Consider the following 27,558-nt stretch of genomic DNA (forward strand, 5'->3'; position numbering starts at 1 on the left):
TAATTGACTCCCAAGCCAATTATAAATTATGACTGGCTGAACAAATCATTCTTTGTTAGCTGTTCCAGGCAGCTGCAGGGAACCTAATTCTTCCCTATTTACTACAACTTAGCATTAGAACTAGTACATGTTAGTGCTCAATTACAATTTTTTATTTTGAGTAGTGATATAAATAAATGGGAATGCAATATTTCACGAGACATTTTTTATGAGGATTTTTTTCGTATTATGTAAAGCTAAGACGTTATCTTACTAAATTTTTTCCTTCCTAAGTTCTCTACTCTTTCTTTTTTTCTTCCTTCTTGCCTTCCTTCCTTTTTTTCTTCCTTCCTCCTTCTTTCCTTCCTTCCTTCCTTCCTTTACTCATTTTTTCTTCCTCCCTTTTTTCCCAGTAATAGTACAGTAATAATAAAGTGAAAAAATATGATCAGTCATCTTCTGCAATCATTCATTTTACCATAATTTCAGGTACACTTTATTTTCAAATCTTATATATTTTATTTGATAATTAGATGCATTGTTAAAATATCTTTCCCAGCAAGAGTGATTATTTTATGCAGATTGATAAATACAGAATAGTAGCTTTCTTAAATTAAATAATAGGCTGCAACAGTGTTTTATAGCATACTATTACTACAAGACTAACAGACGTTAATTGTCATCTGTTGAATATGTCTTAATATTTTTAATTCATGTTCTTTTATACTAGAACTCAGTATTATATCTTCGTTAGGTCATATCAATTACTGACTTTTAAACAGGTAACTTTAAAGTTGTCTAATAATAATATTCTTTTTACAGAGAAAAGGGGAATATAAAATGGATTTCAGATATCACCAAAAATAAATTTTATATTACAGTATTTGAGTGGTTATAGATGTTAATTAATAAAGAAAATATACATATAACTGACTTGCATTGTTACTTTATGTTATTTTAATTAAGTTAAAATTACATCAAGTTAGAAAATCCACAGAGCACCCAATTTCTATAGAAATCATTTAGTTATATGCACTTCAAATTCCTACATAACCTCTGATGGAAAGTTTTCTCTGTCCTGTTTGTGATACTTAATTTCATACACAGTTTTCTTCCCTAAGGGAAATACTTGATTCAGTGCTTGGATAAAAATGAGCTGTCACCATTGTTTACTTTAAAGGGCCTTTCTCTCTTTTTTTTTTTTTTTTTGGACACTGAGCATTGAAAGAAAAATCGAGGCACAGGTAATTGTAGTCCAGCTATTGTGGCATAAATCAATATTTTAAAATATGCAATAGTGATTTTTCTTCCCCTGAAAGTAGAGGTTATGTATGCTTAATTTCTTGTTTTATTAAAATGTCCAACTCTAAGAAGGACCTCAAATTGGGCTTTGGTTTCCATTTAAGTTTATGCTCAAAAACAGGGTAACAAAACAGTAATACAACAGCACTTGAATGTTAGATACTGTGCCCTTTTGGGGGTTCTGAAACTGTGAATTTCATGAATGGACAACCACCATATTCTTGGTTGAGTTACGGAGCCTGCTGCTTGCTGACCCCCTTTTGCTTTTGGGAAAGGTGATTGAGTTATATTTTAATGGCTCATTAAAGGAAAAGATGAAAAATCCCTAAGTAGTTGTAGCTAGAAAGGGATCATAATCCTCATTATTCTAAGTATAGATATAAGGGAAAACACACCTTCCCTTCACACAGATTTTTGCAGGATAGTAGCCTTTGGGTATATTCATTTATTGCCTAAACTCTTGCATGCATTTTGTATCATGATTTATGTACCGGAAGGTTATGCCTCGAAATTCTCCTGTATCATTTTATTCCACTTCTTGATGTATATTAAGAACAGCTTTCAGTCTAAGGCTACACACCAAAATGCACTGATTTTGCAAAACCCATCCCCTGCGCTCAGATGCCCATCTTCAAATTTTTACCGTGCGCCTCTGGTCCCCAGGGTGAAGCACTGCCTGAGTGCGTTAATAGCAGAATCGCCATCTAAGTGTCAGAATGGTGGCATCACCAGACTTTGACACCAGCACCTCTGTTTTCTGTGTGTCTGACTACAGAGAAACTAAGGCTAAAGGTTAAAGGATGCTGTTTATTAAATAATTCAAGCCATTAACCTGCAACCTGCAAACCGATGGCAGCCTATTAAGTTTCCGCTGCCATGATTCATGCTTGGTGTTTACTGATGCTAAAGCATAACGCCTGTTTGCTTTACTTTTATTGCTACATTGTAGTGTAGTGAGGAAGGAGGATGAAAAAAGGCGACAGGACCCACGCTAGGGGACAATCAGAGCGGCAGACTCACTTGCATAAAGAAGATTGAAGCCTTGCCTCCCTCCCTCCATGTCTCCGTATAGGCCCCAGTGCACATCTGCGTCACTGACGGGGGAGGAGGAGGTGCTGAGGCAGAGAGAAAATTGTACTGTGAGGACCTTGACAGCTTCACGGGCGGGCTTTTCCTTTTGCCTCCCTCTATTTTCGGGAATATTTATTTTTCTCTTTTACAAACTGACTATATAAAACCACTCCTTCTCGCCTTGCAGAAGGCGTCTGACTTTCTCAGAGAGAACCCGGCAAGCTCTCAGGGCATCCTCCGAGAGGCCAGGGGCAGGGGCGCAGGTGCACCGAGGAGGCTGCGGTGTGCGCCTCTTCGCGACCTGGGGCTCTTCCTCTGCGCTCTCCAGGACTGAACTCTTGGGCTGCAAGGACAGGAGAGCGGACCCCTTCCCGACAAAGGCTCCGCCACGGGCACATCCCAAGGAGGTGTAAGCCGCCGCCGCGGCCTCCCGAGCCTCGGAGCGCGCAGACCTCGCTCCCTGGCGCATCTCCACCAGCAGGGTCGTGCCTCCCCGCCGTCACCACGGGGCCCCCGCACCGGGACCGAGGATTCTCCGCCCGCAGCGTCCCGCTCCTGCCTCCCCTCGCGGCCGGTGGGCTCCCCACCCGCAGGTCCTGCGGACCCGACCGCAGCTGAGCCGCGCGGCTCTGCGGTCCGCGCGCCGCTCGTTGCCAGGCAGGGCGCGCAGCCCGCCCGCCTCGCCCCGAGTGCCCCGGGTGCGGAGGGCACATCCCGCCGCCTCCTCCAGCGCGGCTCCGCGGGCCACCCCCTCCAGCTGGCCCTCCTCCTGCTGCGAGAGCCGAGGTCTCTTTGCCTTCCCGGGTCAAGCATGTCAGGCTCTGGGCGAAAAGACTTTGATGTGAAGCACATCCTGCGACTCCGCTGGAAACTCTTCAGCCACCCGTCGCCGTCCCCTGGCGGCCCGGCGGGGGGCGGCTGCCTGCAACAGGACGGCGGCGGCAGCTTCGAGCACTGGGGGCCCAGCCAGAGCCGCCTGCTCAAAGGCCAAGACAAGGGCAGCGGGGGCACTTTCTGGAAGAAACCTTCCTCTTCTTCCTCCTCGTCTTCGTCTTCCTCCCCGTCCTCCTCTTCCTTCAACCCACTCAATGGCACCCTGCTGCCGGTCCCCACGAGGCTGCAGCAAGGGGCGCCCGGGCAGGGCACCCAACAGCCAACCAGGACCCTCTTCTACGTGGAGTCCCTAGAGGAGGAGGAGGTACCAGGCATGGACTTTCCTGGACCCCACGAGAAAGGGCTGGTCCTGCAAGAGCTCAAAGTGGAGCCGGCCACCTCCAGCCAGGCAACAGGTGAAGGAGGTGGACACAGGTACAGTAAGGCCCCATGGGGCACCCAAGCATTTCCCAGTTTGCACCCGTTCCCCCCTACTCCCTCGTGCTCTGGTAGTCACGAAGTCTGGAACGTTTCACGTTGGAAATTTTGGCTGAGGATGCCAGCTGAGTTTTTATTACCCAAGTTTTATTCTTACTTAGTTTGCTCATTAATTTCTATTGGCTCATATGTATCACTTTTCTTTTTGCAAGTTTTCAGGGTTATAATCACAAACTGAACATATATGCATTTTGGTAAATTTCCAGGTGGACTGGTTCTCATGTTTCTGAGACTATAATATTCTTCTGTCATCTTCTGTCAGATCACATCAGTCTTCCAGTTACCTGATGTGAGGGGAAATTGCTTTGAGCACCGTTCAAGTGAATCTCATATACTGGGTTAGAAACCGCCTTTACATGATATCTAGGATCCCAGGGACTTGAATCTATATTCCAAGAGTTATGAGGTGGACAAAAGGTGTTACTGGACAGCTACATTTTCTCCCCCCACCCCCATGAAACACTGTTATTCTCTATCCCAACTTCCTTTTTTATTCTACTTTGTGTTCACTTTTGCCTTGATCAAAGTCTTACCATTAAACTGTTGCCGAGCCTCTTTGCATTTATCTGTCCTGTTTTGTTGATTCAGTGTGGGATTGTTTATCCTTAGTAAGCAAGTCAACATTTATTTCTTGTTTATTTCTATTTTTATACTTTTTTTAAATAGAGTTCTCTACTTTCAACCTTTATAGGAAACCTTCACACTCATAAAACTGAGTTTTACATTTCTTGAGAATTGATTCATTCTGCACTAGCTCATTTGTAGTTTGGGCACGTATTTAGGATATGAAAAGATTTGCATTTAAATTCGCATGATATCAGAATACATTACTGAAAAAATACAGGAGGAACAGGAAAATGATAATGAATATGTTGATAAAATTTAGTTACCTCTCAGTAACAAATTAGAGACAGAAGCAACCTTTTAAACTTTTGGTTGATGGAGTCAATTTCTTATAAAGTTGGTTAAGTCAAAGTCACAAAAAGAATACATAAAACAAAATAATTGTAAGTGCTCTTTAATTATGTTGACAAATATGAACTCAGAGATACAGAAATGTATTCCTAAATGTTTTCAATTATATGGATTATATGGATTTCAATTTGAATTTTAAGAGCCTTGCATATAATCTAATATGTGGCGACATTTAATATAATGTAAGATTATTATTTTAAAGAAGAGGAAGTTTAATTTGCAATTCTCAAGTATGACAAGGTTTTTTCCATATATAAGAGACCTAAATATAAGTTTGCCTATTATTCAGTTAAGTAAGATATTTTACCAAAATGGTTGCAACTTTGGGTATCATTAGCATCATGAAGTTATTTGATTTGTGCATTCACTAGAGTTTACCTATAGTTTTAGAGCTAATTTTTCTTTTTATAAAATGTGCTGGGTTTTTACCTCCTTAAGTTGAGTAAATAAGGTTAAATATTTACTATTTACTACTTTATTAAATCTGATAATTTTGTGACTCAGACAACTTGGGAAAAATGATTTTTTTTCAGTTTTGTAAAGTCTTTGTATCAGCTTAAAATATCAACATGCTAAGAATATTAATATTTGATAATTTTTTGAAAGCTAGTTTACTTCATAACAAATACATTTTTAAATGAAGTCTATTTGGTGTGAGTAATATCTGAAGACTTTCATGTAAAGTGGAGAATTTGAAAATACTAATGGAATATTAACTTAAGGAATGATAATAAATTTAAAAAAAAAACACTGGCTCAGTTAGGGATAAAACACCTCATCAGATTCAACTTCTGGCCCCTCATTTCTTGATCATACATCAATGTCTTCATTCACAGAGTTGTAAGTGATAAGAATTCTGCAAATAAGTCCAATACCACCTCGAATCATCTTTACTACTGGAATGAGGCTTTCCTATGAGATCTTGCATGTATAAAATACTGAAAATCAGGTCTAATTTTATTTTAAAATTCTTATTAATGCTTAAGTCCTTTAGATAAGTTCAAATTTCTCACTGGACAAATCACTTAGCACTGATGGTATTCTGATGGATTTTATGTGTTCTTAAACCTTTATAGAGCATTGGTTCTGTGCTTGTGATTGATTGAAACTACACTATTAAACTTAGTGATTAGTCATTATCTATCTATCTATATATTATTTTAATATGCACTAAGAATAGGCTTCATGTCTCAGAAGAAACAGTATTTCCAAATAGAGCATTTCCATTTAAATACTGACTGGAAAATAGTATGCAAAATAATCAATATTGTGGATTTATTTTTGTTTCTACAACACATGCAGGAACTCTACATACTGTTTGTAATGATCAGTGACTATATAAACTATGCAAACCCTGCATGATAATTTTGTTTACTTGGGTCATTATTATATCACCATACTATGATGTCACACTTGATATTTTAACATTTTGTTTTGTCAATTCTGATTTCTATACAAAAATAATCTTCATGTATAAAACAAGAGCTGTCCCCTTTTCTGTTCTCTTCCATCATTTTCTGATTTCTTTTTTCTCATTTGTTCTCACATTAGTTAGGAACATTGCTTTAGACAAGTGTAAGTAGCTCAGCTGGTTTAACTTGTTCCAACTGCTTCTGGAGGATGCTCAAGGGAAAGCTGCCTGTAATCTCAGAAATCTGGAAATGTCAAATTATTATGGAGTTGAAATAGGTAGCAAGAAGACAGTGGTAAACTGTTTTATTGCCCAAACCCAGCCTCTATCTTATTCCCACCCCTCTTGACATATATAAACAAATCTCAGTATTCTACCAGCTTAACCATTACACCATTAAGAATTCTAACTTTTGCAGTAATAGGCTTTTGACCAGTTCTATTAGGCACTTTTTTCTCTGTTTTACTGTCTGAACGTAATTTTTGGAAAGTATATAGAGTTTCCTAGCTATTCAGATCATTATATATTTTTGGTATGGATACTCTATACATAGTAAACTAAAAAAAAAGAGAGGAAAATATTCATATTTTTGCAGTTCATAGTGATGTGAGTGGGAGAAGAGATGTCATGCTTAACTGCTTACTTTTTCAATTTTCTGAATTCTCACACAGTGTAGTCATCTGATTCCATGGTTTCAGTTACCATCCTTAAACTTTATTTCTATTTCTGCATCTCAAAACTGAGACTTCCTCCTGACCTCTGGTCTCACATATCCACCTTTTTAGTTAATCTCTAATGGACATTACAGAGACAAATACAATATGAACAAAATTGGGCACAAAATCCCCATTGTCTTGCTCAGTTTCCTTATCTGTCTCAAGGTATAGCTTCCTGTGCATTAGATTGTGCAAGCCAGAAATCCAGGATCACACTTGCCAGTATCTTTCCCATAATTTTCAATAATCTATCAAGCCCTGTCACTTTTACGAACTTTACAGATAACCCCCATATCTGTCCCACATCTCTCCATCTCCACTGTCTAATCCTGAGATACTGTCCTCTTTTAACTCAAAGTCTCCAGTGGCCATCGGCATCATCTGCCTCCTGTGATCCAGTCTCCATGCTGGAGTTAATGAAATTATAAAATAAAAATCTGAAATCTTTTTTGCCACATCCCTGGCTCTTCTCCCTTTTTTTCCCCAAACCATTTCCACCAGTCTCTGATCACAATTCACACTACATACTATAGACAGAGAGGCCTTGAGTGATCTGTGTCTTGTCTGCCCTCTTGGCCCTTCACCCACCAGCCTCTCGCTCTCCCTGTGCCTTCCAGACTCAGTGTCCTTCTGCTCATTTTCCCGCTACCTTTGGACTCCCCAAACTGATTTCCTCTCCTTGTATTGTGACTCCCTCCCTCAGCCTACACTTTCCTGAGTTCCTGCCTATTCATCATTGACATGTCTTGAATAAAACTCTGTACCTTTCTCAGAGAGGCATTCTTTGATTCCCCAAATTCGTTAAAAAAAATTATTTATTTATTTATTTCTTGGCTTTATGTTTTCAGAGTAACTGCTCTCTACTTTTTCCTCAATTTCTTTTTGTAGCTTGTAAACCTGTGTGGCTTTTGCTGTTTGTTTTTAACAATAATTACCCAGTGGACAGGTTATTTCTGTTTTCCTCATCATTTTATCCCTATCATAGAACATGTGGTTACTCAATTAATACTGTCAAGTGAATAAATATTTGTCATAATCATAATGAATGACATTGAGTAAGAACTTGCTGTTTGCCAGATGTCATGTTGAATATTTATATTGCATAATTTAATATTCAGAATAGCCCTATAATTCTGAAGGTATCCCTTCAGTATGATGACTACAGAAGACTGAGATGCAGAGAGATAATATTTGCCCAGAATCATAGGCTTCTAAGTTATACAATGGGACTTTTAATCTTTGCTGACTCCAGATACCATATTCCTGACCACTTTGCCAATTCTTTTTTCCCCTCTGCTTTAACAAATAAACAGAACATAAGAAAAGAGGCTCTAGCTAAGGTAACACTGAAGCAGTTCTCTATTCCCTTCGTGGAAATCATACTCATGTTTGAGTGTATAAATAGGCTTCTTAAAATGATGGTGAAGGGCAAGGACTGATAAGGTTCAGTCAAAGAGGACTTTTTAACCCAAGTATTTCTTGAAGTATGGCTCATCCACTACATTTTACTTTATGATTAAATATAATTATGAGGAAATAATCTAGACAGGGAAAATGACTTGATTTTGGAGTCCAGAAGAGAGCTTTATGACAGAAAATCTGCTTCTCAAGATCAGAACAATTGGTATAGAGAAGTATTACTGAAGAGAGCAGATACCATTAAAATCTCCTAGAGGCTGGTGGGACCTGAACCAAGTTTTTATTCAGAAGGAAAAGGAATCAGCCTTGCTTCTGTCAAAAAACAAAACAAACAAAAACCTTCTGAAGTGGTAAGTAGTATTTCTTCTAGAAAATAGTTCTCATACTATGCTTCCATGGAATACTAAAATGAAATAATGTTCCTATTTTCCCTGCAAGCCCAATTCCAGAGTGAAAAATAATGTGATTTTACTCAATTTTAGGTCTTCCTTACTAATTTATCCTAAGCTTAAGCACTATACAGTCTACTATTATATAAACCAGTAGTAGCAAAAGATGATACCTTGCTTGGGGAAAGCTGCTTTTACCTACTATAAGATGGATTTACGAATATTACATCATGCTTTGCAAAGAAGCCCCCACTTTCTGGTGCCCGCCCATCCGAGCAAGCTTGCTTCAGGCAAACAAAGAAGATCATAAAGGAGAAAGAAAGCAAGACTGCTAGGTTGGATTTACAGGTACCCCAAATCCAGAGCTATCTAAGAAAAAGATGTGAATACAAGTGCAAGATCAAACAAATACAACTGTAATTATAAGAAACAAACAACAATAACAAAAACCCCATGCTGTTGAAGGACTGTGTTTTGGTGTCTGCACTGATAAATTCCTAATGAATACTTTATAAACTATACTGTTAACCTCTTTATGTGCTATTGTAAATAGTTTAAAAATAATAAAGAAACCCTCTCTATCCAGTCAAAATCAGCAGTTGGTTACTATAAAATATAATATTGATCAGATTTGGTATTGTTGGCTACTTTTTTCCTAAGCCTCAAATAATAATTTGTGTATCTGGGGGATGAAAAGCTTCTCACAACTGCATGTTAAATCAGGTATCACTGCTTTTAACCAAGGGTTTTCAGAGAATTTACAGAAAACTGAGATCTTCAGCATATTTTAGGGTTAAATCAAGTTTCTGAACATGAAAAATGTACAATGTTTTATACAGAGTCTCAAAGTTGTGAGACTCTTGATTTTATTTTTCTCTCCAAAATGACTACAGGTATTTTTGTGGTAGTTGTAAAAATAAAAGCTCTGGAATTTACATATTAGTTTATGCCAGATAATAATTTACCTTTCTGCATTTAAAATAATGTCATTCAAAACTTTAAAGAAAATTTCTATTGTAGACACAGATATTCTGAGCAGAATTAAAGATCTGGAGATCTTGTCAGTCAAGTATAGACAAAACACCCATTGCAATATGTAGATTTGATGCCAACTGTCTTTTTGATTTTTCTAGCCAGGATTCGAAAACAGATTATCTAAGTGCTAAGAAAAGCTTAAAAAAGGTCTGCTTGACCAGAGAACAAGTGTGTATTATGATTTTTGGACCCTCCCCCAAACCCTGTCTGGTTTAAGCGGCAGATCATTTAGACTGAAGATCAGAAATGGTGCTTTTTGAAATGGTCTGAGTCTTCAATAATAGTAAAGAAAAGAATCAGTCAATGTTAATTCTAAATTCAGCCTTTCCCATTTGCTATGTGGCCTTAGTCCAATTATGATAACTAATTCTCATAGGAAATCTTTCAGTTCAATTTCTTATCATATTTGTCTGTGACACAGTGTCCTGGTAGGTCATCTGGCACCATTTTTCTTAATGATATTGGTAGACATTGTTCATGTAAATCAGCATTTTCATCTTGACTGAAACACAATGGAACAACTTAAGGGGTCAGAAAATTGGGAGGGTTTATACTGCAAGGGAAGGGAAGAATTCAACTATTTTATAGTTTTTCAAAAGGTGAATGCCAAAAGCTCTTTGTACCAGCAATACACTATGAGGTTTTATTTGTTTTTTTAGTAGAGCCTAATTATACTAAAATACCCAAGATATCTCCTTAGAACAGTATTTACAAATATCAGAGCTTCAGAGAAAATACAAAAATAGCTTTTGGAAAGAAAGTTATTTTTTTAATTTTTGTGTTTGAATTTATGAACATAACACATCCTGACTTTCTGAGTTCAACTTTGAACTTCACTATTTTGAAAATAAATTTGAAGTCATTTTTATCACTTAAACTTGATTCTTTAAGTTTGATTTAATAAAATTTAAATTTGATTCAAATAACATTTAAATATGATTCTTACTTTTCCAGTTACCTTCCTTTGGTATATGAGTATGTATTTCTGTAGAGAAGTTCATGCAAATTAGTACCTAGATATTTAACACTTGGTGATCCACTGATGATTTAAAAAATTATTTGTGTATTTTTGTATGGCATTTTTTGTATTATAATTATTTTATGATTCTCTTTTACAGTGGTCTTTGTAGATCAGTAAATTTTTATTAGCAATATGAGTATGCCATATTATCTGCTTAGAAATTAGAAACCTTTAAAAAGTAGTTAAGATGAAAAATATCATGGGTCAAATAATATTCTAATCATGTTATTAAAGTCAGGATGAAAGAAAGAGAAAGAAGGTGAAATAATCCTGGGAAGAAGGAAAGTAATTCCTGGGGGATGAAAAGCAAACTAAATGAGTCCTGTGATTGCCCCAGCACTCTGCCTGGAGAGAAATTCCATGCACTGGTGAAGAGAAGGGGATACCAGGAGGACCATGATAACCACCCTGGACTGAAGAGATGGAGCTGACTGTCCAGGAAGACCACAGCGGTGAGAACTCACAGGACAGGGTCATAAAAGACATCAGCACACACAGAAAATTCCAGAAACCTGGGGACCCCTTATATATTCAGCAGATCAGAATTCAATAAAATAATAAAAGGTAAATGTATTTAAGGAAACTATCCAAATCTTAGGAAAGAACCATCACAGAATTAGAGGAAATAGTAACTATTCCCAACAACCAAAATGGAAAACCTTTGGTTTTATTTTATTTATTCCTGGGATTAGATAAAATAGTTGGAAAAATATTAGATAAAATAGTTAGGATTAAATAAAATAGTTGGAAGGGTATCACATTAATATTAGAAAATAGCCCTACAAGAAATACTGCAGCATTTCCATTTAACAATCTTAACAGCAGGACCCAAAAGTATCACTGTTTCCAGGTAATCTAACTGCCCTAGAACAAAGTTGAAGAATAATTCACATCCTTGGAAATATTCAATATTAAACAGGTGAATTTTTAATGTTTAGCATCTGATTAAAGAAAATTAGGCAACAAAGAAGTAGAAAAACATAACCATAATGAGGAGCAAAATCAATGAATTAAAACTGACCCCAAACTGTAATAGACAAAGTCATAAATGCAGTTAAAAACCATATTCTGTGTGCTCAAATAGCTAACTTGGACCATGCTAGATATGAAAACATCAACATCAAACTAAAACTACAAAATAAATACAGACCAAAATAAAACTATAATGCTTGAGATAAAAAATAAACTGGATGAAATTAGTGACAGAGGAGAAACTGCAGAAAAACATGGTTACCCTGAAAACCTACCAATGACATGGGTCCAAGGTGGCAGTACAGGAAGATCCCGAACTCACCTCTTCCCATAGACACACCAAATCTAGACACGTATGTGTCATTTCCTTCTGAAAAATCTAAAAATTAGATGAACAATAAAGGATAAAAGGGTGACATCAAGATGAGTAAGAATGGCAAGGCCTAGCCAAAAAACCCACCTGAAGGTGATAACACATAACAGGGAAGGATCTTACCAGCCTGGTGTTCTCCTGGAGGAGTGAGAGGTTGGTGCCCCCGATTAGGCACCACAACCCTTGGGGTTGCGCCAGAGACAAGCTTCCAACAGAAAGACAAGCTTCCAACAACAGTCAGCTTAGAAAACCAATGAGACTGATGTCCAAGGAACGCAAAGTGCTACGGGAAACAGAACTCCTTTAAGGGCTTGCATGCAGTCTCCCTTACGCCAGGATCCGGTGCAAAAGCACAGATTGGAAAAGTAACTGAACTGTTTGTGGAGGAGATTCATTTGCTGTTCTGGGGCTTCTGCTGGAGGTGCAGCAGAGTCAGGAACTGGAGACCAAGGCACTGGTGGATGACATTTGTGCCCTCTCCACCTACCCTGCTGGTGCAGATACACTCAGGCATGGTGCCCACCTCTTGCCTCATTGAGATAGGCATAGGCAAATGGTCATGCTGCTGTCCCTGTGCCTTGCTGAGGTGTGAAAGTGCAGGTGGTCAGAGATCCCCTGCTCCCTGGTTGGGACAGGTGAATACAAATAGCCATGGGATTCTCCCACTGCCTTGTTAAAGTCAGTGAGTGCAGACAGTATCAACACTCCCCTGCACCATGTCTGGGGCTGGCAAGCACAAATGGTCACAGCGTTTTCTCACTCCCGCCCTGGAGCCAGCCCATGCACACACATACCTCATTTTCCGCAGTATCACTGAAACCCACAGGCAAACACAGGCAAGCATTTGCCCACTGCCTTCATGAAGCTGGTGAGCTTTCCCCATTCCCTACTCTCTTCAGTTGCCCTACTAAAGCCAGCGAATGTGTGCAAACCACATGGGGGATGCCCGTGGTTTGCCTGGTCATGCTGGCCAAGGGTGTGGCATTCCTGAGTTCTAACAGGCTATGGCGATCATAAAGATAATTCTTGGTGTGCCAGCAACCCCAGAACAAAGCGTAGACAGCTGAGACACACACCTCCAGTCTTCCAACGAGAAATGCCTATTTACTTATCCTGAGTGTGAGTCTGAGGGACTGACTAGGGGCTATGGAGATGAACCCAGGGAATGTAAGCAGGGAGGCACCATTCTTGCATACCCACTTAGCCTTGCTACAGCTTGACAAGACCACCAGAAAGGCGCTTATACTTACCTCTGGAGCCCTCATTTTTGTAACTGTCCACTAGGGAACAGCTCTAGATATCCCTACCACTAGACCATCAGGGTTAATGATTGTGGCCCTACAGAACTGTATATATCTGCATACTTCAAAATAAGCTCCCCTGAGTGTCTGGCTTCAATCAGCTAGAACTAGGTGCTAAATGAGATTCATTCACATAGAACACTGACAGTTCTTGGCGCACCTTCAAAATGGGGACGTAGCAAGAATAACTCAGGCTGTTTAGACAACCCAAAGATTCGAGAGACAACCAAGAACTAGGGTAAGGCTGAATGAGAAGTTTGACACCTATACAAGGACACTTCTTCAAAACTAAAATGTAGAAGCAGACACAAAGACTCGAGCAAAATAAGGAAACAGAGAAACACATTCCAAATGACAGAAAAAAACTAAATCTCAGAAAAAGAGCCTAATGAAATGGAAATAATAAATCTACCTCATAAAGAGTTCAAAATAATGTTCATAAAGATGCACACCAAATTCAGGAGAAGAATGGATGCACACAGTGAGAACTTGAACAAAGTTTTAGAAAACATAAGGAAGTGCCAAACAGAAGTCACAATGTTGGAAAATTCAGTAACTGAACTGAAAAATACAACAGCAGACTGGATAAAACAGAAGAAAAGATCAATAAGCTAGAAGACAAAGCATTGGAACTCATTCAGATGAAGCAGAAAAAGAAAAAAGAATTAAAAAAAAAGAAAACTTGAGACAACATCAAATGGAACAATATTCACATTACAAGGGTTCCAAGAAGGATGAGAGAGAGAAAAAAGGACAGAAAACTTATTTGAAGAAATGGCTGAAAAGTCCCTAACTGGGGGAAGGCCCAGAAAGCTCAGAGAGTTTCAAATAAAATGAACCCAAAGAGATCCACACAGAGACACATTATAATTAAAATGACAAAAGTTTACGATAAAGAGTCTTAAGAACAGAAAGAGAAAAGCAACTTGCCATATACAAGAAAACTCCATAAAACTACCAACAGATTTTTCAGCAGAAACTTTACAGGCCAAAAAGGAGTGGCATGACATATTCAAAGTAATGAAAGGAAAAGCTTTCAACCAAGAATACTTGCCAATGTTATTCACAAACTGAAGGAGAGTTTACTAGATAAACAAAAGTTAGAGGAGTTCACCACCACTAAACTTGCCTTAAGTGAAATGTTAAATGGACTTCTTTAAGCTGAAAAGAAATGGCACTTATTAACAACAAGAAAAGATACAAAAGTAAAAAATCTCATTGGAAAGATAAAGTAAACTAGTAGATACATGATTTTATAAACCTCTTCTGAAATTTAAAAGACAAATTTACTAAAATTAAGTAAAACTACATAGTTAGTTAAGGAGTACATAAAATAAAAAGGTAAAATGTGACATAAAAGGGGAGGTAATAAAAATGTTTTGGAATTTCTTCAAATTTAAGTTGCTATCAACCTGAAATAGACTGTTGTATACCTATAATGGTACATGGGAACTTCACAGTGACTGCAAAGTAAAAACTTTCCATAAATACACAAAATAAAATGAGAGAAGAATCTAAACATAACACTTAAGAAAACATTATACCACAAAGGCAGAGAGAATGAAAAGAAAGGAACAGAGAAGAGCTACAAAAACAGCCAGAAAACAATTCACTAAATGGCAATAAATACATACCTATCAATAATTCCTTTAAATGTAAATGGACTAAATTTTCCATTCAAAAGACAGATTAGCTGAATGGATTAAAAAATAAACAAATAAGAATCATCTATATATTGCCTAAAAGAGACTCACTTCAGAAGGACACACATAGATTAAGAGTGAAGGGACGGCAGAAGATACTTCATACAAAATGGAAATGAAAAGAAAGCTGGTATTTTTATGTACATGTCTAAAATAAAACATTTAGAAAATAAAATGCATAGTAAATTGAAGGTTTAATTGTGAAATAGACCTTAAAACCAAAACTACAATAAAAATCATAGAAAGACATTACAGTTACCTAGTGATAAAAGAGGCAATCTAGCAAGAAGATATAGCATTTATGAATATATATGCACCCAACATAGGAGCACCAAATTATATACAGTAAATATTATCAGATCTAAAAGGGGAAATTGACAGCAATATAATAATAATAATAATAGGGGATTTTAACCCACCAATTACACCAATGGATAGATCATTCAGACAGAAAATCAATAAGGAAACATTAGCTTTAACACATTAGACCAGATGGAATTAATAGGGATGTATAGAACATTCCACCCAAAAGCAGCAGAATACACATTCTTCTCAAGGATATCATGGAACATTCTCCAGGACAGATCATATGTTAGGTCAGAAAACAAACCTCAATAAATTAAACATTGAAGTCATATCTTTTCTAATCACAATGGTATAAAACTAGAAATCAATTACAATAAGAAAATTGGGAAAAAACACAAATACATGGAGGTTAAACAACATGCTACTGAATAACCACTGAATCATTAAAGAAATCAAAGGAGAAATAAAAAAATACATAGAGAAAAATGAAAAGACAATATACCATACAATACAAAAGAGAAAATACAATACACCAAAATCTATGGGATGCAGAAAAACAGCTCTAAGGGGAAAGTTCATAGGAATAACTTAAGAATCAAGAAAAATCTCAGATAAGTAATCTAACTTTATAGGAACTAGAAAAAGAAGAATAAATGAAGCCCAAAGTTAGTAGATAGAATGAAATAATAAAGATAAGAGTGGAAATAAATGTAATTGAGACTTAAAATCAATAGAAAAGATCAATGAAACTAAGAGCTAGTTCTCTGTAAAGACAAAAAAATTGACAAGCCCTTAGCTAGATTCACCAACAATAAAAGTTTACCTGTGCTGTACTAAATATATATATAAACAGGAATTTTTTTAAGGTACAGGAAAAGGAATCTTTAAAAAGATCTTAATAAAATTCAGACCAGCATCAGTATGTACAGTTTCTAATTAGAAGGAAAATTAGCAAAGCAATTAGCACAAATATGCCTGGGTACAATGCCAGGTGATCTGTCTGGGGCTATAACCACAGTCAGACAACAAGGGGCCTTTTAGATCATATTAAAGACTTCAGATCTTATGTATGGTGAAACAATGAATCAAACTGATGAGATTCAAACTTCAGAAAAATTTTCTTTAGAAGTATGTAAGATGGACTAGAGAAAATACAGGAGAAACTGAAAATAAAGAACCATCTTAACAGGATAAATAATTCCAAGTGAGGAACTTTTACTAAAAAAAGGGATAGAAGAAAATAAAACATTTAGAAAATAAAATGCCATAGTAAATTGAAGGTTTAATTGTGAAATAGAGGAAGAGATAAGATTCCTACAGTTCTGGATGGACAATGAATGGATTTTTGTTGTTTAAAAAGTGGTTGACACAGGAAATGTAGGGAAAGCAGTAATTTGTGTTTTGAACAATCTGAGTCCAGTAAGTAGCTGACATAAATATTTTAATATTTTTATGTCCTTGTGGATTAGTTTTAATGGAGTAAAGGAATTATAGAAAATGAAAATTTAGGAAATTGTAGTTAGAAAATTTGCAGGGGCTTAAGATTTCACATGAAGAATAGACCTGAATAGTGACAGTATCAACTAGGTGGCCTTGAGAATGAGTTAGTAATTGGAATGATATGTGGAATTCAAGGAACTGGAAGCAGAGGCTACACTGTTTGATCAGTCATCTGTAGAAAATTGAGTATGCCCAGGAATATAGTAGCATGTGAAAGATCTCGATGTCTTCAGTGTTCAGAGTGCATAAAAACAGCTATATAAGGTTTGTTAATCCAAACGACTCACTTGTGTCTTCAAAAGAGAAAGGACTTGTTTCCTGAGGATGACAATCTCATGGTACAGGTGCACAAATGCAGCGCTAGACATTTCCAGACACTGCCTCCAGATGTCATAAATATGAGGAATATGAATACCCAATGAACAAAAGAAGTGCAAGGGAAGCAAAGTGATGTACGAAGCACTGTTGAAAGGGATAAAGCAAGTTTCAGACTTGAGAATCCCAAGAAATCAGTTGAACAGAGGTACATAGCTTCGTGTGTATGAGGTTACGAAAGAAGAGAATGAGTATTGAGGCTTGCATTTTGCATGACGGTCAAGGATGGCAAGGAGGTAGGAGCATGGCTGAGATTAATTGGATGTAGTTCCATATGGGCCATTGGTGGATAGTTAGTAGATTTGGGTCTATTCTTCAGGTGCTCTCAGGTTGATTACGGCAGATTATATCTCAGCAAGCATTTGAGGGATTTTCTTCATGGGTAAGAGTGCGATGTGGGGTGATGTCATTATGAACAGGCTCAGGACCAGATATGTCATCTGTGAGGTCCAAAGCAAAATGAAAATTATTAATTGTTAAAAGTTGCTAAGAATTTAAAGATATAATAGAACATGAAATTAAAGCTTCTTCTGAATATAGAGCTCCGGGTGACCACCCAAGCACACATACAGGAAGCCAGCCTTGGAACATAAAAAGTTGACATGATCTGTAACAGTAGCTCAGGTACACAGCACTAGGAGTAAAAAGCATTTTGGAAAACCGAGACATGAAAAATCACTTCCAGCCTAAACAACTGTAGATTCACTGAGTTTCACCAAATAAAATTTACAAATGGTCATAGATACTTACAAAGCTCAGAAAAATACTTATTAAACTATGCTTTTTAAATATATTAATTTGAGGCAGTATATAGTTTTTACTCCACAAGTTTCCTGAAAGAGTGCAATACCACTGAAATATCCAGGATATCATTGCCCTATAAAGGAAAGTTAGTGAACCCGAGAAGGTAATATCAAAACCTGAGGCCTCAGGGAACTTAAAAGTACGTGTCTACTTCAAACTAGTTTTTCTATATTCGTACACATACCTATACTTCTCTGTGTTGTGTTCAATATATGAATAAAAATGACTCCTACATTAACTTTTTACAAATAAGGAATTTAAGAGAAGCTTTATATTTCACTCAGCTTCATCCAATTTTATACTTGTTTGGAGAATTACATTGGTCCTGGAACTAGTCAAGGAGAAGCACAGGAGAGTGAGCTTGTGGAGAATCATCAGCCTAGGCATAAGGCTGTCAAAATAATATTCACTTTTTGCAGCACAGAGCATGGCCAGTGGTTCTGTAACACTTTTCCATGTTGATATGTAGAATGTTTCTGATGTCACTGGTGGTCAATGCATAAAGTAATTTGTAAAAATTTATGTGAGAGGTGTGTGCAAAAATAATATAGTAAACATTATAGTAAAAATTAAAAACAAAAAAATCTTAATATGCATGTTATATGTGTAAATGCCTTTGTAAGATCCGTGAGAACAGTATGGTAAGTCAAAATCAGGGTCAAGATTTGGTTACACACTTATAGGCGGTGTTCAAAAGGGAGCAATATTGCCATCTATTGGCCATTTATTCACATTACAGCTACATGGTCCCTTAAAAAAAATGTGCTGTATTAGATTCCTTTGGTGGCGTCCTGTTTGATTCTTTGGATCCTTGCACTGACTTCTGCACTTGAGAAGGCGGCCTCCTCTACTAGACTTCGTAGGTTTGCTTTGTCAGGGAAAGATCTTCACCAGTCTGCTTGGGGTACTGGGCTGGTCAGCAGATATTGTCTGCAGGCAGTCAGGGCTTTTTGCCAAGGTACCCAGATGGGCTAGGTCACTCCCCACACTCTGAGGCTGGGTGTGGGGGTATCACTGGCTGAGCCCACTGATGGGTTAGCTTGCTACTTGGGCTCTGCATTCAAGGGGGGCCGCTGGGTGTGCTGTCTGGTCAGGTGGGCCTGCTGACTAGGCTCTGCAGGTGCGTGGGGCCTCTAGCTGGTCTCTGCCATCACCTCTTGGCAGGGGGCTTGCAGGCTGTGGTCCCTGCAGGGTGATGCTACTAGTTAGGCTCTGTGTTTGCACGGGGCTGTGGGCTGGGCTGCACACTTGCTCCTGGCCAGGTAGGACATCAGATTGTACTGATTGGCCAGAGTCTATGTTCAGTGACTCAGAGTCTATGTTCAGAGACTATGTTCAGAGTCTATGTTCAGTGACTCAGCCGGCCACCTAGCTAAGTTCCCTGTTTGGCAAGGCCACAGTCCCATGTTCAGCAGCTGGGTGGGGCCACAGGACAGGGTGGGGCTGAAGGCTGGGTTCCCAGGCTACTTGGCTATTCAGGGCCAGAGGCCACACTCAGCAGTTGGGTAGGGCTGCTGACTTGGGTCCCTGCCAAGCAGGATAGGTCCAGGCCTGTCTGGCTTCTCCGACCAGCCTTCCTGGCTCTTGTGGTGGGGAGTGACTGGCAACTATGCTCAGCAGTTGGGTGGGGGTGCAAATTTGCTCTCCTACCCGGTGGGCTGTAGAATGTGCCTAGAAGTTAGGTAGAGCTTTGAACTTGCTTTCATGCCCTTTGGGCCAGAGAATGGGCTTCAGAGTCAGTACAGCCTGTTGCCTGATGACAGAAATCAGCAGAACTGCCAACTGAGCACCCTGACCAGACAGGCAGAGCCACTGGCTGAGGTCATTGTTGGGCACTTTAAGCAGGAACTCACAGACCAGGATCTGAGCACTGCTTGCTGAAAACCTCACTCTGTCTCCATCTACACTGTTCCCCAGTGGCTGATCCCTGCAGATTTTCTCTCTGGATCATTGTGCAGTGAGGCCTAGGTGGCCACCCAGGGTTCATTTTTTCCGCTAGAGAAACCCTAGGCCCAGGGGGTCTCTCTTGGCGAGGTGCTGTGCTGTGCTGTGCTGGGTGGCCAAGGGGTGATGTGGTCGAGGTGACACTGTTCCTCTTACCCTTCTAATGAGGTTCTTCTTCATCTTTGCAGTCCAGGAAGGGCTTCAGCCTCATACTGAGGTTCTGGAATTTTCAGAATGGTGTCTTGTTTAGATAGTTGGTAACTGGTTTTCTTGTGGAGGAGACTGAAATCAGGAACAGCCTGTGGTCACCTCAGTGATGTCACTCTCCCCAACTTTTCAAATATCAAAACTTAGATGTTTTCCTAAGGACTTGAAAGAGAATTATGCATATTTATTGGGTGAAATCTGGCAGAGTATCTGAGAGCATCTGGAAACTTTAGCACATTATACCATAAAGGCTGAGCTGTCAGTGTCGGTAGCGTGGCCCACAACACCAGAGTTAATGAAACTGGATGTAACACGCTCTCAGCATATCACTTTTTCCCATTAGATGGAACTTTGCCTAAGCTTTAATGTTGTCATCTGTATTTGCTAGTTTGTTTGTATAGAACTTCATTAGTAAAGCATGTAACCATACAACCAATGTTACATAATGACCTGAGGATGTTCTCTACAATGATCCCCTGACTAGTATTAAAAAAAAAAAAAAATAGAAAGAAAAATACAAAGCAAACAGCAGCAAATGAACACTAGGCCCTCTTCCAATTAATTTTCTATATGCTTTTGAAATAAAAAGTCAGGGCAACTTTTTAGAAGCAACATGTTTGTAATCCTAACTATAGCTGTATCTTTCAAAATATCATCTTGCCCTGAAGCTAGTAATTACCGCCAGAGAATTCTCATTTAGCTACTTGTTGCTTTAATAATTGGAGTTCAGATTTTGTCTTCATTCTCATTAGATGGTATGGCAACCGATTCTTGTTTTTATTCCATTTTCTTCTAAAAAGACTCTACTGATAAACTCTACTGCTAATCACCTCCCTCACCTACCAGAAATGTGTACACAGAGCAAAGAGCTTTTGAGGTCATGTTTTTATTGCTGTTTTGTTTTTGTACGTGTATTCTTACCACAGCAGATGCCTTTCAGGATCTCACATTTGGCAGGTTTTCCTTGTTAAGTATAAGGCCCTGCCAGGTACCAAAATTAAGTTGTCCTGAAAGGTCATTTTGAATTTTCTCCTGATGCAAAGTTCTCAGGAGGCTCATAATGTATATTAATTACACTAAAACTGAATCACTTCATTGGAAATGCCTTTAAAGTTTCAACTCGGGGATTACAGAAGATCATTTTTCCCCCAATAACATACATAACTTTGGAACCAGAGACTCATTTGATAAAAATTAGGAACAAGATCTGATCCAGAAGCAAACCTCTGTTAGAGTCTGTTGTGGCCTCTGGAATCCAGGACATAGTCTTTCTGTTCTTTTTAGGGGCCTTCAATTGATGATCTTTCTCCCCTTTATCTTGCTACTGTCTTTTGATTAGAAAATTTCTCCCATCCTTACCCCGGAGTAAGTGGTAACAAGCCATGTTGTAATTTCTCTCCTTCAGGCTTGTCTTGAAACAATCACAAAATAGCACTTTTTAAAGGATATTATTGCTGGCATCAAAAAGAGAGAGAGGAAGTGACATGATATAAAAGGAAAGTTATAGATTGGTAAAATGTCTCCACAAAGAACTAACCACATAAAATATTCCTGATAGAGCCAACCTCGTGGGCATGCAGTCCGCCCAGTGTCACAGAGCCAGTGCCTAGAAGGGTCCCACATTCGGTTTAATGTTCTACTGTCTCCCCCTTGAAACTCCTAATAACAGTGAACAAAGTGCCCTGTATTTTCATTTTGCACAGAGCCCCATAATCATGTTATTAGTTCTTGGTGATCCTGAGAATGTAAGTAGAACAAGTCCTTCTCTTTCGAGTCTTACTATCTTTAACTTTCCTCTTGACAGCTCTGCTGTCTTTGTGAAAACTTTTATTTTGAAATTATTGCAATAAGCTTCCTCATAAAGAGTCCTAAAATCCCAGACATTTCCAAATTTCACTTAGAACCTGTACTGATACCATTAATTATGTTGAGCAGATCAATAAAGAAATACTTATTATTTGGAGCAGTAATTAGGCTTTTAATTACTCTTCAGGCTGCATATATCAACACTATATATCAGAGTCATTGAAAAGCCAGATACCTAGACCTACATGTAATACCTAGTCCCCCCAGCAGGAGGGACTGGGTAGAGGATATGGCCACTGAGATTTATTCAACTCATTCCTTTCCCACTTCTCTCGTCATTAATTCTCCTGGCTAGCTCAGCACGTAAGTGAGTTGAAAGACAGGTATAGTTCTTTCTTTGGAGGAGAAGGAGAGGAGAACCATGGAGGCAGGTAGAAAAAAGGTCGGCCATTATGGGTTTGCAGTGGAGAAGGCGGAGGAAGGAGTGATGGGGATCAAAAAGATGTCCCCAACTCACTTGGCAAGCTGAAGAAATCATTCAAGTTACTGCGTAAAAACGGCAGTTCTCTACTTTTCTCCCAGATCAGTCCAAGAACACTCAGAGTAAAATGGCTCCTTCTGCTTTAGATGAAAAACTGCACTGTGGTGTCTCACAGCTTAATTGTAAACCTTTCTAAACACAAATCTACCCAAAAACTTTCTGACACATAAGAATGGGGATTTTCTATTTTGGTCTACATGAGTCTGATAACTTTACCAAGTGAACTTTTGCCTTTTTTCCGAGCAGGCCCATGTTCTCAGATTCAATCTAGTCAACAATAATTGAGTCAACACTATATTCTTATATCAAAACATTTTAGAAGATTGCATTATATTACTTTTACAGAAATCTTAGACAAGATTCTGGGTGTTTTCAGATGATCTCTATGTTTCCTATAAGATGGTAATTAAAGAAACCAATATTTTCTTTAAAGAAACCAATTTCTCATGTTAAAAAGAACTATTTGTAAGTCAAAATAATGTTAGTTCTCATGATTGGTAAAGTTCAACATAGCCTTTTACCATACTTTAGTAAAATGTATAATTCCATAATCAGATATAAATGTTATTCTCAAATAAAAAGAAACTAATGTTAATTATCCAAGCAATTAACTAATTTTATACAGTATGATCCTGATAAAATGTATATTCCAGTTTACATAGGAATTGCAGTTCTAACTGCTGTGTATCTTTTATAACCTAGTCTTCCGTACTTCATCCTCGGATTCCTCAAGGATGATCAGTCCACTTGCGGCAAAGCCTGTGCATGACATAACCGGTTCAAAATGCCATGAGCAAATAAAGTCATAAAATATTTTGTCAAAAACTTAAATTTGGAAATAAAAAATTACTTTAAAATCTACAAATTAAGTAACACCCCTTATACACCTTTACTGTGTCAAAACAGTTTTGTGAATATATTTTTCTTACAATAAAGCAGTGAATATATTTTTCTTACAATTGCTGCTCCTCTTTTTTTTTTTTAAATATGTAGAGTGCTTAGGAATACCTAATTTACTCACGATTCCCTTGTCTATTTGATGGTAAGAGTCTTTGGTTATCTAAATGAGCGAGCACTTCAGAACCAGCCCACTTCCTTTGGCCTTTGGCCGTCTTGGGGCAGAGGAGGTGTGCACCCTCGGCTGAGCTTCTCTGAGCGTGACAGACGGAAGGTACTCACCCACAGGGATGGGGTCACAGCTGCTCTTTTACTCCCTACCTCCTTCCCTCCCTCCAGCTCTCCTCCCTGCTTGCTCTCTCTGTGTGTCTTTGTCTTTCTATCCTTCCAATCTTACTTTCAACTCTTCTAAGGTATTCAATTCTAGACAATGGCAGAATTCTCTAAAAGTGAGTCTATATAGTCTTTTTTCATTTTATTCTACTATACAACTTTCTTATGGAAAACAGGCATGGACAACCTGGTTAATATTCTTGAGAAGTTCTTATCAGGAGAAACATTTATAAATGTTGTCATGAAGGGAGATTTTCCTATTTTTATCCAATGGCACTGAAAAATGAAATAATTTTTCATTGTTTCAAAACTGCATTTTAAATTTATGAGTATATTTTGGATGTAAAAATCTCATAAATATTATTCTACAGTAGAGAATTTTCTGTGATGATGGAATCTGTGGCTGTACAAATACTGTACACAATACATGTCATAATTGGGTACTTAAAATTAACTAATATAACTGAAGAAATGAATTTTTAAATTAATTTTACTGATTCTAAATATAAAGGTAAACAATACCATGTAGCTAGTTGCTACCACATTTAACTCTCTCTACTTGCTGTGCTGGCTTTGAGGAAGTGAGATGTCATGTTATAAAAGGACCTATAGGGAGATGCACATGGCATGAGTCTACTGACTGTCTCTAGCAGAAATGAAATGAATCTGGCCAACCACAAGAATAAATTTGGAAACACTCTGCTCCAGTTGAGCCTTCAGATGAAAAAGCAGCCCAGGTAACACCTTAATTGTAGCTTTGTGTTACCTCCATTTCGAGATAACAAAACTGAGATAATACATATGTATGCATGTAGTTTTAAGCTGTTAAAGTTGTAGTGATGTGTTATACAGCAATAGAAAATTAATACACCAACTGTGCCCATCACCCAGAACTGAAGTAGTACCCAAGATATGAGACTTTCAGTTTTAAATCTGGAAAATCCCTAGGCAAACTGGGGGAATTTGTTTGTCCTAACCCCCGTTACTTTCTCCCTGTCTCTGATGTGCATTGTGCGCATTTAAAAGGAGACTTGGTAAAACTTTTGCAAAATTTCTAGGATTTCTACACAAATAATTTTTTTCCCCACGATGTATACTTTGCATAGGAAGTTCCTGAATGGAGTGATTGAATTAAAAGATTACAAGCATGATACTCTCCTATGGATAATATTAAAACCAATGATTCTTCAAAATTATTGAATATTTATCAGTTTAACAAAGTCATGAGTTGAACAAAGTTAATTTAAAAAGCAATTGTATTTCTACATGTTAGTAGCCACCTGAATGTGAAATTTAAAAAGAATACAATTTATAATGGTGTCACAAATCATTAAGTATCTAGGAAAACAAATCTAATGAAAGACGTGCAAGTCATCCCAAATGAAACATACAAAACATTATTGAGAGAAGTTCAATACAATTTAAAGAAATGAAAATACATATCATTTTTATAGGTTGGAAGACATAATTGTTGTTAGTATGTCCATTCTATTAAAATATATCTATAGATTTAATGAAATCAGAATCCAAAGCCCAGATGGTTTCATGGACAAAATTGACAAGCTGATTTAAAAATTGGTGTGGAAATATAAATTATCTAGAGTAACTATAACACTTTTGAAAAACAGGAATAATTTCTGGAACTTCACTTCCTGATTTGAAGACTCAGCCTAAAACTATAATAATCAGGACAATATGGTCTTAGTTTACAAAAGAGAGTGAATCAATTAACAGAATAGAGAATCCAGACAATGACTGTCACACATTTATATCAATTGATATCCAATCAAGTTTCCAAGTCAACTTAATGAGAAACAATTTTTTTTTTAACAAACTGTGCTTAAAATAACCAAAAGTTTGTACAGGGCAAACTGAACCTTAACTTGTACCACACTCCATACACAAAAACTAATTTCACATGTATTGCAGACCTAAATATAAAAGCTATAACCATAAATCTTCCAGGAGAAAACATAGTATATATTAATGCAGGCAATTTTTTAATTTTTTTAGACAGGAATGAAAAGGCACTGGACATGAAAGAAGAAGTGGTAAGTTAGATTTAATCAAAACAACATATCTGTCAATCAAAAGACACTAATGAGAATAAATACATAAACCAAGAGTGGGAAAAATTGTCAGTGAATTATTTTGAGTAATATAAATGGTCTGAGTTTTATATTAGGGTATGAGTTCCACTGTTATTTTTAATTATTATAAGAGAAAATTTTAGTGGGCAATATAATATTAACTAAGGCACAGACTCAGAAGTCAGGAGATAGACATACTTAACTAGATGAAATATAAAATTTTTTAATGGGCAAAATATCCCACCAAAAGGCAAGTGAAAACAGTGATCATTAATAATCATTTGAAATGCTAAGTAGGAAAATAAGCATGTAATATGTGGGTGCATAATAATAATAGGCAAATTAAAATGGTGATCAGATATAAGAATTTGCTCATACTCAATAATAGTTTATGAAAAGAAGAAACTTAATTCACACTCTTCAACCTGGAAAAAAACAGAGCTGTCCCACAGTTGGGTTTGAAACAGGTAATAAAAGGGGCCCTCTTTAATTGTGCAGTGTTACAATGTTGAGGAAACATTGTAACAACAGCTGTAAATATTAAAAATACAGATACTCTTTAACTGAGTTTCTCAGTCTTGGCACAGTTGACATTCTGGCCAGATCATTGTTTGTGGTGAGGTCTGTGATGAGCATTGTAGAATATTTAAGAGCATTCATAGCCTCCACTCACCTCTCACCCGAGTGACAGTCTAAAATGTCTCTAAACATTGCTCAGTGTACATGGCGGACAAAACTGTCCCTGGTTAGAACCACTAGTTTTAAGTTAACCTCTGAAAATATTCTGTTGCATTGGTATAGTAGCAATTAGATAAAGATTATGAAAAACTATGAAAAGAATAAATGGTGTAGCCACACAATGAAATATTATGGAGCCATTGAAATAATTAATCAGCATTATACTGTTACAGCTGATTAGAAGGATGTGCACATGGTACTACTGAAAAGGAAGGAAAGTGGGAAACAAGCTGGAAAGAAAGGCTGTCTTAAAACATAAAGAGCACTTACGATTTTCATAGGATTCTATTCATGCATTTGAATTTAAGTGTGTTAATATAATAAAGTAAACAAATAAAATGGTTGAATTCTAAAAAACTAAATTGTAACACAGTTGTGGCTGGCCAATATATCAGTCTGTCAGCATATTTATAAAACTAATATAAGCAGCTGTTCTAGTAAGAGAAGACAGCAAAGAGGCAAAACGAACCTCAAGGTTTATCTAGTAGATATAGAATGACTTTATTTTTAAAATATACTGTAAATGCCTTAATTTTAAAGCTCCTTCCTCTAATTGTTCTACCTGATTCTGCGTTTATGATTTCCTTTTGGGAAGTGTAAATGATCCTGCGGTCACTTAACGGCTGCACTCTGGGAACCCTTGCCAAGTGTTGACAGGTGTCTGAAATAACAGCCAAGCCATGTTGGCACACTCCTCAGATTCATTCCCTGGTCCAGCCAGACAGCACTCAGACTAGCAGACACACAAAGGCAGCCTGAGATCCATGCCAATGTGCATCCTTTCAGACTCCGCCAGATCCTTACACCAGGCTGCATGTTGACTAATGAACAGCATGCCGCGTCAGTGGCAGTAACTGCCCCAGGACCATACATCTTGGTACCTCTCCACAAATCCCTTCTTTCATCTGCTGAACAAGGGACTGAGTCAAGTACTACCAAGAACTAAGGGATACATCATGAAGCCCTGATATGAATCCAC

At 37.7% G+C, this 27,558-nt stretch overlaps 1 protein-coding gene across 1 annotated transcript in view; it reads left to right on the plus strand.

The window, feature by feature from the left end:
• The first annotated feature begins 3,163 nt into the window (after nt 1-3,163).
• Nucleotides 3,164-27,558, plus strand: part of KLHL1 (kelch like family member 1) — a 359,135-nt gene continuing 334,740 nt past the window's right edge. The window contains exon 1 of the mRNA XM_037023548.2: nt 3,164-3,660. Coding sequence (XP_036879443.1) covers nt 3,164-3,660 — 497 coding nt within the window. The remainder of the gene's footprint in view (nt 3,661-27,558) is intronic.

The sequence above is a fragment of the Manis javanica genome, chromosome 9 (assembly GCF_040802235.1).
Source record: "Manis javanica isolate MJ-LG chromosome 9, MJ_LKY, whole genome shotgun sequence".
Classification (NCBI taxonomy): domain Eukaryota; kingdom Metazoa; phylum Chordata; class Mammalia; order Pholidota; family Manidae; genus Manis; species Manis javanica.